This window comes from Pararge aegeria, chromosome 12 (genome assembly GCF_905163445.1).
Source record: "Pararge aegeria chromosome 12, ilParAegt1.1, whole genome shotgun sequence".
In the NCBI taxonomy this organism is placed as follows: Eukaryota; Metazoa; Arthropoda; class Insecta; order Lepidoptera; family Nymphalidae; genus Pararge; species Pararge aegeria.
Genome location: NC_053191.1, coordinates 8,958,901 through 8,977,190, shown reverse-complemented (window position 1 = coordinate 8,977,190; position 18,290 = coordinate 8,958,901). Strand labels below are relative to the sequence as shown.

General features: G+C 35.5%; 2 protein-coding genes across 2 annotated transcripts; both read left to right on the top strand.

The window, feature by feature from the left end:
- The first annotated feature begins 16 nt into the window (after positions 1 to 16).
- Positions 17 to 8,298, top strand: LOC120628140 (CCR4-NOT transcription complex subunit 10). The gene is made up of 2 exons (XM_039896366.1): positions 17 to 917; positions 6,445 to 8,298. The coding sequence occupies exon 2, from the start codon at positions 6,458 to 6,460 to the stop codon at positions 8,159 to 8,161; it is 1,704 nt and encodes a 567-aa protein (XP_039752300.1). The 5' UTR covers positions 17 to 917; positions 6,445 to 6,457; the 3' UTR covers positions 8,162 to 8,298.
- Positions 8,299 to 9,319: 1,021 nt separating this feature from the next.
- On the top strand, positions 9,320 to 15,711 carry LOC120627912 (WSCD family member AAEL009094; the record flags this gene model as incomplete). The annotated part of the gene is made up of 6 exons (XM_039896037.1): positions 9,320 to 9,590; positions 10,336 to 10,511; positions 12,846 to 12,933; positions 13,107 to 13,276; positions 13,622 to 13,804; positions 15,409 to 15,711. Coding segments are annotated over 6 exons (957 nt in total), but the record flags the coding sequence as incomplete, so codon positions are not given.
- Between the last annotated feature and the right edge of the window lie 2,579 nt (positions 15,712 to 18,290).

Sequence of the window (18,290 nt, the reverse complement as noted above, 5' to 3'; positions counted from 1 at the left end):
TATATTTTTGCATTAACACTTAGTAAGCGGACGTGACCTGCATGTACAATTGCTAAGCACTTGACTCGAAGTCCGCAGTTGTTCTGGATGGATTCTCTATGATGATGGATGATGTCTCACACTGCACACGGCACTCCTAAGGAACATAATAATCAAACGAGTTAGGGAGAGCCCACACAATTCGGATTGTATCGCTCTACACGATGCGTGAAACATAGACATGTAAAGAGGTTCATACACAGGGCAACCAATCGCAATAGAAATTGCAAGATTGACAGATTGTCCAGAAGATGTCCAGAAACCTATGGTCTAACCCGTATCCATGCAAGTACACTCACGTAAGTCTCGAGATTCTTGCTATGCCGTTGAATTATTGTCCATTAACCCATTCCAAATATCACGCGTGAAAGCTAATTGCAAAAAGCGTCAAGCCGAAACCAAAGATGTAATAATATGTCAGTAGTTACCCGGCATATACCTATTCGATGAGACGGGATATGAGGAGGGCTGGTTGATGCTCACCAAGATCATCATAAGCCCTCCTTTTCAGTAACGATTGTATTATCAGTGATTACATATCTTAATAATACTTAAACATAAAAACATAGTAACATATTAAATCAATGTATAAAGCGAGGATTAAACATCAGCTGTCGTTGATGTTGAAGAAGTTACTGAATCGGAAAGCAGAATATACAAAGCCATTACTTTAGACGTAATAAAATAAAAACAAATGAGTTGTGACTAGACTCGTCAAACGTACTATTTGTATTCTCATTGTCTCAAAAGTCAAAAGGAAACTAGAACCCAGAGCTGTAAAATCCTTAATCGGTATGTCAAAACTCAGAGGTATTTAAAAAAATAACAAACTGGGCAGGATTGTGGTTTCTGTCATTAAAAAAAGAAAATAATTGAAATAAACACCTAATGGTTCGGCGGGAAACTTCGTACATGGCGGACGCGGTTTTTTCAAATTTTTCTTTGATTTTATTGTAAACTCGTCTTGAAAAGGATTTGGTGTTGTTTATATTGAACTGTAACTTGGCCTGTCAATTTGTGCACACGTGTTAGTGAGATTCCGGTGTAATTTCGGTGTTTTATGTGAATTTACACAGCAGCAGAAATAGTTGTCATTGGTGATATTCGTATAAATCTAACCGTATTTAGTGTTGGTTAAATATTTATTATGTGTCTGTAGTTATAGTGTTTCCAGTAAAATGGATCTAGATACACCTCCTGAGCCGCCCGACCCGGGGGCATCAGCCTCGTCTCGCAAACGACAAGGAGAGGATACCAACGTATATACGGCCAAAAAAACTATAACTGATCCTACTCAGGTAAACCCATCCGTTCAAAGCCTTTACATACATCCTTCCTTCACCGAAGGCGCCAAGTCATACTCTGACGATGATAATGGGCCTTTTATCGTCCAAGTCTCACGGGAAGTGGAGGACCCATCCTCTGGAGCGTCATTACGGGCTATAAATTTCGGTCAATTCTTGCACAAACACAAAATTGGTTCAATTATCCACGACGGCGTCAAAAATATAGGCCGCAACAAAATTACTGTAGAGTTTACTTCTGCCCAAGCTGCCAACAACTTTCTTGTTAGTCCAGTTTTGAAGTTATGCAAATATAGAGCTATAATTCCCACATACAACATAACCAGAATGGGGCTGGTGAAAGGAGTCCCCGTGGACTGGTCGATGGACGAGCTTGTTGATTCGCTAGAGCTCCCGCCTGGCTGTGGTGAGGTTCTGAAATCAAGGCGACTGAACAGAAAATCTGTCACAGAGGGTGTCATCACTTGGGTGCCTACCCAATCTGTTGTCCTAACCTTCAGGGGGCAAATGCTTCCTGCTAAGGTATATTCATACCACACCTCACTGCCAGTTGAAACATATAAACTTCCAACAATACAGTGCCAGAACTGCTGCCGTTTTGGCCACATTAAAACAATCTGCAGATCTAAGCCCAGATGCTACAGATGTGCTCAGCCCCATACAGGTGACTCATGTTTGGTCATCAAGGAATTATCTACATGTTTACACTGCTCTGGTAGTCATTTTGCTACTGATAAAGACTGCCCAGAATTCTCCAGGCAGCAATCTATTAAAATGGTCATGTCTCAGAATAATAAATCTTACATTGAAGCATCATCTCAGTTTCCTCCTGTCCGCAGGTCCTATGCTGAGATAACAAAAGAAATGTTTACTCCTACTAATGTAACTTCCACCAAAACCTCCTACCGGCAAACAGTTTTCCGCTCTCCTCGTCCCCGAGCTCCTCTAGCAAAGGGCTACGATAAAAAAGCTGTTCAGACTATTGTCGGTGATTACTGCTCATCCCTTCCTAATGGATGCGCTCTCAACAACAATGTTGAGAACCCTCCCTCCCAAGGTAAAATGCTTGAGTTTATCTCCGAATTTCTACTTAGTATTGTCGCTCCATGTAGTGAAATCCCCTTACCGCCCAACGTTGCCAAAAACTTAAGCCAACTTTTTAAACTACTCCAAAATGGGCCCAATAACCCTGCTACAGTGGAACTGTAAAAGTTTACGTCCCAAGAAACATGAGTTAATCTCTCTGATTAACCTTCATAATCCCACCATTCTTGCCATCTCGGAGACATGGTTGAGGCCTGGTTCACGATTACGGGTGCCGGGCTTCTCCTGTTTGAGGGATGACAGGAGTGATGGGTATGCAGGCAGTGCTGTATTTCTACGGCACTCCCTCCCCTACACCCAAATCGCTCTTCCTTCCCACAGTCAACAGATCAATGCTGTTGCTGTCCGTACCCTAGACATATCTTTTGTATCTCTGTATATTCCTCATCCCTCATCTTCTATTATTCCCGAATTACAAGCAATCTTGTCGTCCCTTCCCAGCCCTATCATAGCCATGGGTGATTTTAACACCCACCACACGATGTGGGGGTGCCATGCTAGTGACGGGTTTTCTCCATTGCTGATTGATTTACTTGATGATGTCAGTCTTTGCATCCTCAATGACGGTTCTCCTACTCGAAGGGTATACCCCAATCAGAACCCTAAATCAGCGGTTGATCTCACCCTATGTTCGGCTAACCTAGCATCGCGCCTGACTTGGAACGTGCTACAGTCAACCTGTGGCAGTGATCATTTTCCTATAATTGTTACATTAAATAATAAATCCTTACCTACCCCTAACTATGATCCCCTTTTAAAGTATAAACTTAAAAAAGCAAATTGGGAAGATTATGCCCTATCAGTTGATTGCATTGTAGACACTCTGCCCGATTTGGAAAGTGATGGAAACATTCTGGTATGCTATGATCTCTTTTTAAAATCTCTTATATCTTCGGCCGATTCCCATATTCCAAAAAAACACCCTGTGAAAAATCCGCTGCTTTCCTCTCCTTGGTGGGATGATGAATGCAGCGATTTATTTGGTAAAAGATCTGCTGCAGAAGAATTATACTCAGCCTGCATGACTCAGGATAACTTTAATAGTTACCAAAAACTAGATGCTAAAATTAAAAGATTAGTCGTCAAAAAGAAAAGAGCAAGTTGGACGCAGTTCTGTGAATCGCTTAGCCCTCGTTCACCCTCCACCATTGTGTGGGAAAATATGAGGAGATTCCGTCGCTCCCTGAGCCACGTTGATCCTTCCTCAAATAATCCTTCTGACTGGCTTAACAACTTTGCAGACAAATTAGCTCCACCTTATGTTCCCTATGTGGACTCATTTCTAACTACTACGCCAGCTCCAGCTACGGATGAAATGGATGCCCCCTTTTCCTTTTCTGAGCTTCAAATTGCTCTCAATGGTCTAAAAGATACAGCTCCAGGGGAAGATGGCGTTCCATATTCATTCCTGGTTAACTTAAATGACAAAGCTAAAATTTATTACCTTAAAATAATCAATAAATGTTTGGAAACTGGTTCTATCCCAAACTCCTGGAAATCTCAAATTGTTATTCCTATCCTTAAACCTTATAAAAATCCCCTTAATTCAAATTCATATAGACCCATAGCTTTGTCATCTACTTTAGCTAAAGTTACAGAACATCTCCTTAAAAACCGACTGGAATGGTTAATGGAAAGTAGAAATATTCTCCCCTCCTCCCAATTTGGGTTTCGGAAGGGTATGAGTACAACAGACAGTCTCAGTGTATTAACAACAGATATAAGATTAGCCTTTACAAAAGGAGAGTACCTTGTGGGTGCTTTTCTTGATATTGCTTCTGCATATGATAATGTCCTACTTCCGGTGCTCAGGCAGAAACTACTTAAGCTGAGTGTTCCCTCGAGGATGGTTCATTTCATATGTAATCTGCTGTTTTGCAGATATGTTCTGGTAAAGCATCAGAATAATTCTCTTCCCCCCAGATTAATCTGGAAAGGCCTCCCTCAAGGCTCTGTTCTCAGTCCTCTTCTCTATAGCATATATACCCACGACCTCGAATTGTCTGTTTCTAGTTTTTGTACCATTTTACAATATGCTGATGATATTGTCCTCTATCACAGCTCAGGCAGTATAGAGGAAGTATCCTGTCGTATCAATTCTGCTTTGTATTATCTAGGCCAGTGGCTGTCTGACCATGGCTTGTCCCTATCAGTGGGCAAATGTCAGGCAGTGGTATATACAAGGAAGAGATACCTCCCGAACCTCAACATCTCATTTGAAGGTCAAGCAATCAATCTTGCAGTTAAAGCTAAATTTTTAGGTGTTTATTTAGACACACGACTGAATGGAATTGCTCATTCTGAATACATTATCAAAAAATGTGAAAAAGGCATCAATGTACTACGAGCAATAGCGGGAGTTTGGTGGGGTGCTCACCCCTATACTTTAAAATTATTATATAATGCCTTAGTACGTAGCCACATGGATTACTGTATGTTTGTTTTAGAGCCTTTTAATAAATCAGCTGCTGAAAAGTTTAATAAAATTCAGTATAGATGCCTTAGAATTATTCTAGGTGCAATGAAATCCTCCCCCACTAATGCTTTGCAGGTAGAATGCGTTGACCCTCCTCTATCCATCCGTCGACAATATCTATGTGACCGCTTTATCAGCAAGATGTTACAGCTGTCATCCCATCCTCTTTGGCACCGACTAAGTCAACTATCACACGCACCTTGCTCCCGTAACTCGTCTTCCTACTTGCTAGATAGTTTCCTAAAGTATACCAGCCTTCCTAATCCCCTGACATCTTTCACAATCAACCCACTATATTCAACCCCATTTAAAGCATTAATATACAACCCTTCCATCATCACAGATCTAGGTCTGAGTAAAGGATCCCCAGATACCAATATCAAACTAGAAAAGCATATTAGTCAAAATTGGTCAAATCATCTTATTATATATACTGATGCTTCAAAGCTGTCTCCAGAAGGTTGTGTTGGTGCTGCATGTTGGGTTCCTGTTTACAGAATTGTTTTAAAATTTAAATGCCCTCCCGAGTCTTCTGTGTTTACCGGAGAGGCCATTGCTCTTTTGGAAGCAATCCTGTTTGCACTGTCCCATAACGTACAACAGACGGTTATTCTGACTGACTCTTTAAGCTGTTTAATGTCTATTAAAGAAAACCCCTTTCGCAGCAAATCACGATTTCCCATTATCTTAAAAATCCGGAAGGCTCTGCTCTCTTGCAATCAAAAAGGACTATTCATCTTACTGGTTTGGATTCCAAGCCACTCAGGTATTCCAGGAAACGAGACTGCTGACTCATGTGCCAAAACAGCTGTTGAGTCAGGTTCTCTAGATCATTTTAAAAATTCATCGCAGGACCTATGTACTCTTGCCAAAACATATATGGAAACAGCCTGGAAAATTTTTTGGAATGATTCCAAATTGGTTAAGGGTAAGTTTTACGCTACCATCCAACAAAACATACCAAGACAACCCTGGTTTTGTCACTCTCGAAGTACAAATCGCTGGACTTCATCCACAATTTCCCGATTGCGTCTTGGTCATGCTAGCACACCTGTACATCTGGCCAAACTCCGGATAAGGGACAACTCCATCTGTGAGTGTGGCTTGGATGAGGGCACTATAACTCATATTATTTTTAACTGTCCCAAACTTACCTATCCCCTCTATGACGTTCTTCCTCCCAAAGTCCCCCGTCCTTTGAGTGTTAAATGTTTTTTAATGTTTGTTTTCAGTCCTTATTGTAGATTTTTATGTAAATATATAGTAAGTAATAAAATTAAAGTATAATGTACAAAAAATATCCGTGTTAGATATATATGCATGTGTTGTCTGTGCTGCCTTAGGTTAAAGAGCTAACTAGCTAATAACAACTATTTCTTGGTACAAATTCAAAATTAACTTTTCATTAGTTTCACCGATCAATCTCCTTCGTGCCTTCTTCACCTACAAGACATTGGCGAAGTACCTTGTGCCCAGTTGGCACAGACAAAAGCCATAAACAAGAATTGAATTGAATTGAATTAAACACCTAATAATGGCTAACTTTAAAGAAGAATTAGCAGTATTGGCCTACCAGAACTATTTGAAAAAAGACTTTACGTCGGCATTGCAGAATCTAAGTGACTTGGAGGGTATTGTAGCCAACAATAACACGTTACTAAAAAGGGTACAACACAACAAGGCTGTAGTAGAATTTGCGGCCAGTGATCTCAAAAATATCGACAAATTTAAAATGGCCATCGGTCATATAGCAAATCTCACCTTTACAGACATCGATATCAAAGATTTGAGTGTGCCGTGCATGTTATACAATTATGCAGTGTTATTGTACCATTCCAGGTATTACTATCAATGTGTAGTTATTTTAGAAAAACTATTAACGAGTAAGAATATAAAGGATGTAAAACTGCATAATCAAATTGTATTGCTGCTGCTTGAAGCTACATTATGTAGGCGTACATATGAAAAGACTCTAGAAATTGCAAAAACTTATGGTGACTCATTGAAATCTAACAACGATGTTAGTTCCTTGTATGAAAGACTTGTTTCAAGGGCTCAACTTTATCTGGGATACAAGATTAAGTTAAAACCGGACTCTATTGAAAATGTATTTATTGTAGCCCAACAGAAGTACCTTAATGGAGATATTATAGATGCAGCTAACACCCTTGGCCAATATAGGACAATAAAGTATAATTATGATCTTAAAACTCAAGGTGAAGACATATGGGCGGCTATAAATAATAATCTTGGTGTTATATATCTATCAATCAAAAAGCCATACTTGGCCTCCAAATATTTTCAGCATGCTGTAAAGGAACATTTTAAAGCTATGGACAATGATGATAGTGATATTTTAATAGTGTGTAAAGATAGACCACTTTATGTGTTTAATTTAGGACTGGCACTACTTGCTGCAAGTAATTCTGAAGGAGCATTTGAGTGTTTGGTAGAAGCTGCTCGGCATTATCCAAACAATCCTAGAATTTGGTTAAGGCTTGCTGAATGCTGTGTAAAAAAATGTTGCAGTGATGAAGCTCAACCTTTCACTGTAAAAAAATTAGGCAGTGGACCACATACAAAAATTTTACTAACAAAAGAGAATAAAGAAAAATATCCTGTATGTGGAGATTCATTTGCCATACCCTCACTATCTTTAGAGTTTGCAGCACTTTGTTTGAAGAATGCAATTTCATTGCTCCCTGATCAAGAAACGTCAGGAAGTTCATCTGCAGGTTTCATCCAAGCTCCACCTGGGCCACCTATTAATTGGAAACAGAGATGTGATTTGAAGAATTCAATCCTTGTTCTTCAAAGTTATATTTTCCTGCAATTACAAGATCCCTTATCAGCTCTCATGAGTGCTAATGAGCTGTTGACCCAATCAGATGCAACAAATGGTCAAAAAGCATGGGCCCATATTTATGCAGCAGAAGCGTTAATTAATCTTGATAAAACGAATGATGCTGCTGACCATTTGCATCCTCCTATGATTCATGACTTGGTCTCTGATGCCCCTAGTCATATACGAGATATGGTAGCTATTTCTGTTTGGGCAAAGGCAGCTGTATGCCAAATTTTGAGGGGAGATTTACTAACAGCGAGAAAGATTTTACTGCAAATCAATTCACCACAAGTTTTACCTCTCCAAATGTACTTAGAAATTTGTACAGGGAATATTGATAATTGCCATACAATTTTACGCAAAATACGTACATCAAATAGTTCAAATTTCTAAGGAAGAAATTGTATGAAATGTTAATTTATCCTGTTTAATGCTAGTCATTAATATAAAAACAATTTTCCAAGTTTTCAATATATTTAGCAAAACTTAATTTTATAGTATGATCATGATGTTGTAAATATTCAGCCAGATGACTTGCAGTCTTCACATAAGATAGACATAAAATAGACAGTACATGGATAAATTAATATTCTTAATATTTATTTGAGTTGTAAATCAGTAAAATAAAGAAACAATTAATTTCAAAGTTATTTTAATAAAACCTGGAATTATATACCAAACTGATAAGCTGTTATTTATCTATAATTTATTGTTGACATGAACTAGATTGTCCAACCCTATTTTATTAAATCACCTTATAGCTAACTACCCTTCCATCCATACGTCCACATTAAATTTGCTTACTATTTTTTCCTGATGTCTCAAACTTTGCCCTAAGTACTGAACAGATAATGATAACTTTTGATACAGCGGTAGATTGGAAATAACATCTATTACCAGGATATATCTATCTTGTAGTGAGGCCTGCTTCAGCGGATGCACTTCGACCCTACAGAATCTTTTGTGCTCATCCCCAGGATATAAGTATACAAAAAGTTCCCGGTGGATTAAATAATTAATACACATAATTGGGAAACAACAATAGTATAAAAAAGTATTATCGTTGTCCCGTTAGCACTGTGCCTTAGCTTAAGTAATGAACGAAGATTGAAGGGAATATCTACGACGACAATATTACCTATTACTTTGAAGATTAAACTTCGCGGTCATTCGTACCGCAGATAAGAATAATAAATTCATTGTTCCTAGATGTATCAAGCAGATTGTATACCTTCTCGGATGTTAGTGCTATATATTCCTGGCGTTTCGAGTTTTCAACTCAAAAAACAAGAAACCAACATACCCTGAGTCTTGAAAAGGCTCTACCCAGAGCCCAACCAGAACCTTAAAGCAATGAAAAAAAAGTTTAAGATGTTTTACGTCAAACATACGTCAAACTATCGTCAAACTCAAATCAAAATAGAAAAATACCTACAAAATCAAAAATGTAAATGTTGATATTAATATAGTGATTTTTAAACAACGAAAGAGATGCAACATATAAAATTAAGTGGAACCTGGCCTACTATGTATATTTAGTAAAATAAAATAATAATGAACAGACGATCAACATTTCTTATCGCTGTGATTGTAGTGTTGGTTTATTTTTCAATAATTGTTTTTATGTTACGGCCTTTACAAAGTGGCAGGAGTTATTATGGTAACAATATAGGCATCAGTCATCTGGGATTTCGTGAGATAAGAGTGAGCTGGTGTAAAGATTTAAGATTGCGGTCACCGCCCTCATCGCACGTAGTAGCCCTTGTGTCTTATCCAGGGAGTGGAAATACTTGGTTACGGTATCTCCTGCAACAGGTTACAGGTAGGCGGATTCAAATATTCTTATTCTTTCTTTATGTAGGTCTATTACCGGCACTTTTGAATCGTTCATATCTACATGTTTCCTTTATTATGAGGTGTGGGTGATGACTACATTAGTTAACTAAAACCCAGGTCTCAAAGGAGCCCTCGACAAATTTTGTCTGTCTCAAAAAAAAACAATAGGGTTGGGATATACAATAAAAGTTTTTGTCAATTTTACTTTAGAAATGGTGGAGTTATCTCCACCATTTCTTAACTGATTCGTCCTGTACTGGAGAGGTTGTATTATTATTTTAAATTTTGTAATTACTACCCTTTACTTGGCACCAACGTAAAAATGTTGTAGAAAATATATATTTTTCTTAAATAAATTATAGCTTGTGTTACTTTCTGGTTCTGTGTATTTTCCTAGCTTTCTCTTGGTATTTGGTACAAACAAACAAGAAACTCAAAGTCACGGGCAACCTGTTATATATATGTAATCCTGTAGATTTAATCCAGTAATTAGTTGTAAACAACAACTTCCTAGATTCATATTGATGGGTTATAAAATAATATTCAATTCCCTTGAAATCTGTTCATCCTGGTTCAGCCTGATGTTTCATCCATTGTGCTTTGCCATGCCATCTGCCAATCTGACCTGTCGCATTAGATTTTTCATTTTATGTACATGCATGGGCATTCAAGTCTAATTGAACAAATTTATATTTGATATCACTTAAAATGTACTCTTACTAAACTTTTAGGTATAGTTACTGGATCAATATATATGGATTATGGCCTCCGCATGCATGGTTTCCCAGCTGAAAATGTGACAGATGGCTCAGTGCTAGTTGTCAAAACTCATGAAGCTCCACCAGTGGAGCCCAACAAGTTTAAATCTGCAATTCTTCTTATTAGAAACCCTAGGGATGCTATTTTGGTAAGTAATAAATATCATTGTTTTCAATTATTTGATACTGTTATTAATTGTATCCTTTAGATATTTATAATTTACTTTGCATGAAATTTAATGTTTGTTATTGTAAAATTAACATGAATGGGTTTGCTTATTTTAGTAGCAGGCCATTCCTACCTACTGTCTGCCATTTTTATTTTTGACCAAAATAGAAGCTATACATAAAATCCACAACCGGCCCACTACAGGGCACGGGTCTCCTCCTACATTTAAGGCTGTAGTCCACCATGCTTGCCCAGTGCGGATTAGTGGACTTAACACACCTTTAAGAACATTATGCAGAACTCTCAGGCATGCATTACCTCACCATATTTTCCTGCACCGTTGAAGCAACTGATATTTTAATTGCTTGAAACAATACACATAACTTACTAAAAAAGTTAGAGGTGCATGCTAGGATCTGAACTCGGCCATCGGAAGTGAAGTTGAAGTCCTTCACTGCTTCCTTTTTTTTTTTTTTAATAATTTAATCAATAGCTCAACGTAAATCCACCCCAGTCTAATCCGGTGCCCCCTGTAATTCGACATGTCTATTATTATTGAATGAACAGGTTATAACACATATAATCTTATCATTGGATTATTATTTGTCGGAACATAAGGGACTTCTTTGTAAAAAATATTTGGACAAAAGGGTTTTAGGTACTACTCTATAATCCAACAATTTTGATGATTCGACAGTGCCCTGCAAAACGTTTGTCGCACTACGGGGCCCACTGTATAATACTTATTTGTATTATACTATCATTTAATTGCACTTCAGCAAGAAAACAACACATAAATTATCTTGTAAGAAAATAAATATTTTATTTCCACATTCATTTGATGACATCTGCAAACAAGTTAGAAAAATAAATAATACCTGTTCATAAATAAGTACCTAACTGGCACTACTTAGATCTTAAACTACTTAGATCTTAAATAATACTTATTTTTGATAACTACTTAGATCTTAAATAATACTTATTTTTGACATTTCAAAAGTGCTTATATTACGCCCACTTGAAATAAATGAATTTAGTTTTTTTAATTTTTGATTAATGTGCTATTATTTTAGAAAAACTTAAAATTGGAAGTCAAATGGGTAACCCACATATATTCAAACCCCTTTGAAATAACATTTAATTTGATGATTGCTTGAGCCTTTGTACTAAATGAAATCCAGAAAACTGGCTTTTATTCCAATATCTTAGAAAATTTCCAAAAATATTAATTTACAACATTTTTTTTATCTCATTATTTTCATTTCATTACAAATGACTTATCGTTTTTATGTTGAGATGTTTATAAGAAATTTTGTTTAATTCTAGATTTAATTCACTATTCTGCATTGGCACTTACAATGTAATAATGCTTCTGCACTCGCTGACTTCATGATGGTAATTATTATTGTTTTATTTTTTTATCATAAATTATTAAACAATGATTATGAACAAATTCCTGTTTTATTTTAAGAATATTTATTTTATTATTTATTCTTACAATTCAAGAGAGCTCGCCTGCTTTTTTCTTGTTCATCATTTATTCTGCACATGTTCTTCTTGATCAGCTGCCCAATGCAGTAATTTTTTCAGTTGCCAACTGACCATACTATTTCAAGCAAATTTTTTTAAACAGATCGTTTCCACCAGTTAGCATCTGACAAAATAATTACTGATTAGCGAGGCTTTCGTATTGTAGCTTACTAGTTACTAGCTGTTGTATAGTGTACATTATGAGACAAGTCTTCTTAGATGCTGCTTTCATACAATATTATAAGTGGCTGTTGCGAATTTGTTTCAAACTTTGTATGGAAAAGACACCTCTGCCAATTAGCAAATTTGCACAATAAAAACTTATTCTCAATTGAATAAATATCATTTTATAATTTTTATTAGTGTTTTTACCTACACTTGGAGGAGTTATCAATTTTATAAATTTAAAATGCATATAAAAACTCTGGCAATCGCGGCCTGAGCGCTTTTTCCAATTAAGCTACGGCTCTTCTAAAACGGTAGCTTAATTGGAAAAAGCGCTCAGGCCGCGATTAGCTACCGTTTTAGAAGAGCCGTAGCTTAATTGGAAAAAGCGCTCAGGCCGCGATTGCCAGAGTCGCAGGTTCAAATCCTGTCGGTTCCGAAATTTTTTGTATGCATTTGAAATTTATAAGAATGAATAAATATCAAAAAGTCTCTATCTCTCTCATCTATAAATATACAATGATACATGCAATTATAACTAAAGTTTAGGAATTATAAATTAAAGTTCATGTTGCATAATCAGTACATTAATTAAATTAAGCTCTTTTATGATTTTCAGGCTGACTTCAATAGATTACATAAAGGACATATAGGCACAGCGCCAAAATCGGCCTTTAAGAAGAAATCGCATGAACCCAATAAATCTGGCGAGTATTTTTTTTATCATAATTCTAAGACTTTCAGCTTAGATAAGAAAAACACCATTTTACTCTACACAGGCACTAAAGTATTTGATTTATAAACCCAATATGAAACATACAATTTTCAGCTAATTATTTATCAATTCAGTTAATTCTTTCTAAATTCAATGAATTTTCAGATTGGACCTCGTATGTATTCAACCAGCTGTCAGTGTGGGAGTCATTGCACCGGCAATGGATCACGAAGTTCCTTGGGCCCATACATGTGGTATTCTATGAACTGCTTGTGCGGGACACAAGAAATTCCTTGCTAGGAATTCTGAATTTTCTGAACCACACTGTCTCAGAGGTTTGTAAATATTTGATACAAAAATCCTTTTGTATTTTGTAGTGCAAAGATAATCTTAAACTAAGTCACAACTATGTAAATATTATCAAGTTTTTGGATAGGTATTTCTTATCAAGTTTAAGCCCTGTTCCCATATTCTCAACTTATGCACAGTGAGCAAAGATAGTCCTAAATTGAGTTACAACATTTAAAAAAAAACTTTCTTTGTCTGTGAGATTATTAAAAATAATGGATCTTAGTTCAGACTGCGATCGATAAACTGAGATCAATGTAAGCAATATAAATTATGTCATTGATTAAAATTTATTAGATATTTGAGCTAAATTATTTTTATAATTGTACTAGGAGGACATGAATTGTGCGGTGGCTAAGCGGGAAGGAATTTATAAACGTAAGAAGAAATATAAAGACTTCGAACCATTCTCACCTGAAATGTACTCTGCTATTTACACAGTCCGTCAGAGAGTACTGAAACTGGTTAAAGAATATAATGACAAACATAAAAACATTACCCTTGTTGTGGTGGAGGTGGGTAGTAATTACACTCTACACTACCGTAAAGCTTTAATTTAAACTGATTTGAATAGATTTGTATCAAAGATTATGCAAATTTAAGTTCCAGTTATCGTTCTGTTAAAACTTGCCATGTGCATCTCAGAGCATAGGAGTTTGTAGTCATCCCAAATAATAAATTTGATCATATTCCAAAACAACAAATTCAAAACAATTTCAAAACTGAATTGTCATTTTTCCACAATGGTGCTAATTCAAATTTTGTAGCTACTGACTAAAACTAATTTGACAGATCTTAAAATTGTGCAATCCTTTAACACTATAATCCCTGTGGAATAAAAACTATTTTTAGACATGTCTGTATCAGTGCCAATACTGTTGTACACATATCTCGTAACTAAAGTGAGAGGCGTAGAATTATTGCTGTCCCTTTTACAATGGAGTAGGAAAGGATAACAATATTTAGAGACTTGTCAGTTTAAAGTAGTTAAAAGATTTATGTACAATGTTTAATTCATACCATTGGTAAAAAAATATGGCAGTATTTTTAGACAGGTCAATTTAGTTTAGTTAAGAGATTTATTTACTACAGAATTAGCACCAACCGTGTGCACTAGACTAGTGTTTCAAACGATAACGATTAACCGCGATGCACTTGACAATTTATTTATTTGTGTAACGGTCTGTATCAAGATTTATTTTGTAGTTTTTGAAGTAAATCTTCTTAGGCGTATTGGGATGTCGCTTGTATAGATCCCCACTATTGCCCGTTTTCACTGAACCTAGGTACGGCCTTAATCGGATGCCTAGTGATTCGGTGGGTCCTAGAGAAATAACGTTTCACGAACTCTTATGTGACCCATTCGGCGAATCTGGCATTGAATGGGACTGAATGGGATGAAAAAAATTATAACTCTATTTTTTTAATAACTTATCATGATCATACAAATATTAAATAATATAACCAAAAGCACACACAAGTTATGGAGGTTAACGGAAGAGAGATAGATTAAATATTAAGATGTTGACATTTGTCACTAGAGTAGTTTTATGGTGTTTCGTCCGACGGCGATAAATACGGCGACTCGATAGTTTTTATTATTTTGACGACGGGTCACGTTTAGACTTATATCGTTACCTGAGAGAAGAAAGGTTTGATGTGGAGAGACATAAAAAGAGAGCTTTGTGAGTGAAGCCAATTTCGCGCGTTTTGCGGTTTATTCACTCGATAGAATAAGATGTGGGGATGCAGAATGTGGCAACAAGTATTGATATTTAAATTAAAAATTCAAATTCAAAATAATTTTTTTTAAGTAGGCCTAATATAAGCACTTTTGAAACGTGTCTGTTTATTGTGACTCTACCACCGGTTCGAAAGGCAGATTCTACTGCCGGCAAGAAACTCAGCAGTTGCTCTTTTCCATCATCAACAATTAAATTAATAAAGAAAATATTAAATGTAAAATCTGTGAAATTTGCCTGCAAGCCTATAAGGTGGTGGTGTGGTGACGCATGCGAGCATTGTTTAAGTAGTTTCACTTCAACTGTAAGCGTATTTTTTTTTCGTTGTATCATAAACTGAAGAAGCAAATATGTGGAAGGCTTGTTTACTTTTTCAGTGTGCTAGAGACGTAAACGTGCAAAATCCCGCACAAAGCTACAACGAAAAAACTAGTATAGAAAAATAAGTACTTAAAAAGATATAATGTACTTCAATAGGGTAAATAGTATATTAAAAAAAACTTCTTGGGCTTCATAAATGAGTATGTAAAACGCTTATGTAATAAAGGAATTCGCTCAAGTTTGTAAATTACCCAAGTGAAAATATTTAAAACCGAATTTACCTACTTGAAATTTAAACTATACATTTCTCTAGATTTTAGTCGTGATTGCTGCTTATTGAATAAGTACCCCTAGGATTTTATTTTTATTTATTTAAACTCTTTATTTGTATACCACAACATTTAAAATATAACAAAAACAGAAACATCGAAAGAAGTAGTAATACAAAAGGCGGCCTTATCGCTTAATAGCGATCTCTGCCAGGCAACCTTAGAATTAGGAAAAAAAAGAGGAAAATAGACTGCTGGTGGTACAAATATTAAAATACATACATGCAAATAACTACATGCTAATACATAAACTAGTGTGCACAAATAGATAAAAAGTAAATAATATAATAAATAAATAAATATAAAAATAAACTAATATATATAATAACAACACTTACATAATTAAATACTTTTAACATACAATAAATGAGTAAGTACATATATACATACTATTAAAAGTCGTTAACAATATAATGGGCCTTAACTGCTCTTTTAAATATCGCCAGTGATTTGGATCGTCGTATGCTCAATGGAAGCGCATTCCACAATTCCACAGCTCGTACGCTAAACGAACGCTTATAAAATTTTGTCCTATGATAAGGCATACACAGCGTCAGCGCACGGCACGATCTTACACCAGATTGCTCACCAAGAAAAGTGAACTTCTCTTTTAAATACAAGCACTGTAATCTCAGAGTAAAGTCACACTTTTGGTTTTTGTTACAAAAATGAAATTCGTTCACATAACCACAGCTAATTGAAAGTTTGGTAAAAAATTTGTTTTTAAAAATACCACCCTAATACCTCTCACAATCTAGGAGTCGTTTTCGCACATGAGACCCGTATCGTCTTAAGTTAAATGAAGTTATAACTTTTTTAGAGTTCAAATCCTTGTTATTTTTATATTTTATTTTAATTATATTTTACAATCGTTCTGTTGAAAGCCCGAGCTAAATAATTGTAGACAAATTTGAGCTTTAACTCCATGCGAATAAGATCTATTTTACTCCGATGTTCAAGTATTTCCCTACTCGTAAACGACTCCTCGATTGCGAGTGGTAAGTACTATAAGGTTACAGTAGTAAAGAATAACTCTAAAATAATTGTATATCACTTCTATTTTACTTAGATGTTACATTTTTCAATACTCTCCACAGTCCACAGTAATTGCGAGCGAAAATCTACTAGGGGTACAGATTATGGGCAACGGTACAAAAAAAAATGTCGATTTAGCAACACATTAATTTTAGAAAGAAACAGTATTATTTTTATTGCTTATAATAGCGCTTGTGCATAATGTTTTGAATCTAGGATGACATCTATATGATTAGAATATATCGAAACGAGGGCCTAAACACCTATAATTATAGGTGTGTATTTTGTTTAGATCGATTAATTTCAAATGAGCCTATTACATAATGTGATTGTTTGTAACATGATTAATATAATATAATTTCTTGACTACGCTGACGCAAGCTATGTTAACTTAACTGAAGATCAGTTAAATAAACTTGAGAGACTCCAGAATTCTAGCATTCGTTTCATATTTGGGTTGCGCAAATATGATCATATTTCTCAATTTCGGTCTCGTCTCAAGTGGTTACCTATCAGACTTCGCCGGAATTTGCACATTGTTTCTATTCTGTACTGTGTTTTATTTCATCCTTCTACTCCTCTTTACCTGAAAGAGAGGTTTCAATTTGTAGGACTCCCAGATGAACTTCGTTCTACGAGGAAGTTAATCTTGAAGGTGCCTGGTCACAAAACCTCCTTCTTCAACGGATCATTTACGGTTCAGGCTATTAAATTATGGAACGCCTTGCCGTTAGATATCCGTGAGGCACAATCGATTGGGACCTTCAAGAAACTAGTGAAGGATCATTATTTGTCTCTTTCAGCCGAACATCGCTGAAGCGAATCATTTTAAGTGTGTAATTTGAATTATTTATGTATTTCATACAAATTGAGGATGTTATATGTTATAAATTTATATAGATATTTATGTTATATATTTTATTTGTATTTATATGTAATATATTTGTATTTATATATTTGTATAATTTTTAAATCTTATTTATTGCACCACCTACCTCTTTTCTATGTTTTTTCCTTTTACGCCATTGGTTGCCTGGAAGAAATCGCTATGTAGCGATAAGGCCACCAAATTGTACTCTCTTGATATGTATTTATATCTTTGTAACTACTTTTTTTTCTTTGGTGTACAATAAAAGTGTATTCATTCATTCATAATAATAAGTTAATTTTATATTTTAGTTTAGTTAATCATTCCGTCTAAGATGAATCTCTTAATATTATCGACAAGTCTAAAATATATATCCGTTGAAAATAATTTCATTCTTAATATTCAATACGTAGAAAAATTTATTAAGTAAGTATTGATATCGAGCGGTATATTTTATGAACTTTTGGAGAATATTAAATAATTATTATAATTTCTACCGAAGGTAATTTTTTGCTGTACATATGTCTTGTAGGGATTTTCAAATGATGTAGCATTTGAAAATCTCTACAAAATTTTATCGCTTGTATGTATCCAGCGACTACCAGAGACTCGTTTCACATTTTGTGTACTAACTCTGCGTTTTTCGGGAAAGGACGCTGCTCTACTTTCTTTGGAGGCCAATGAATAATTTGTTTGTTATTAAAAA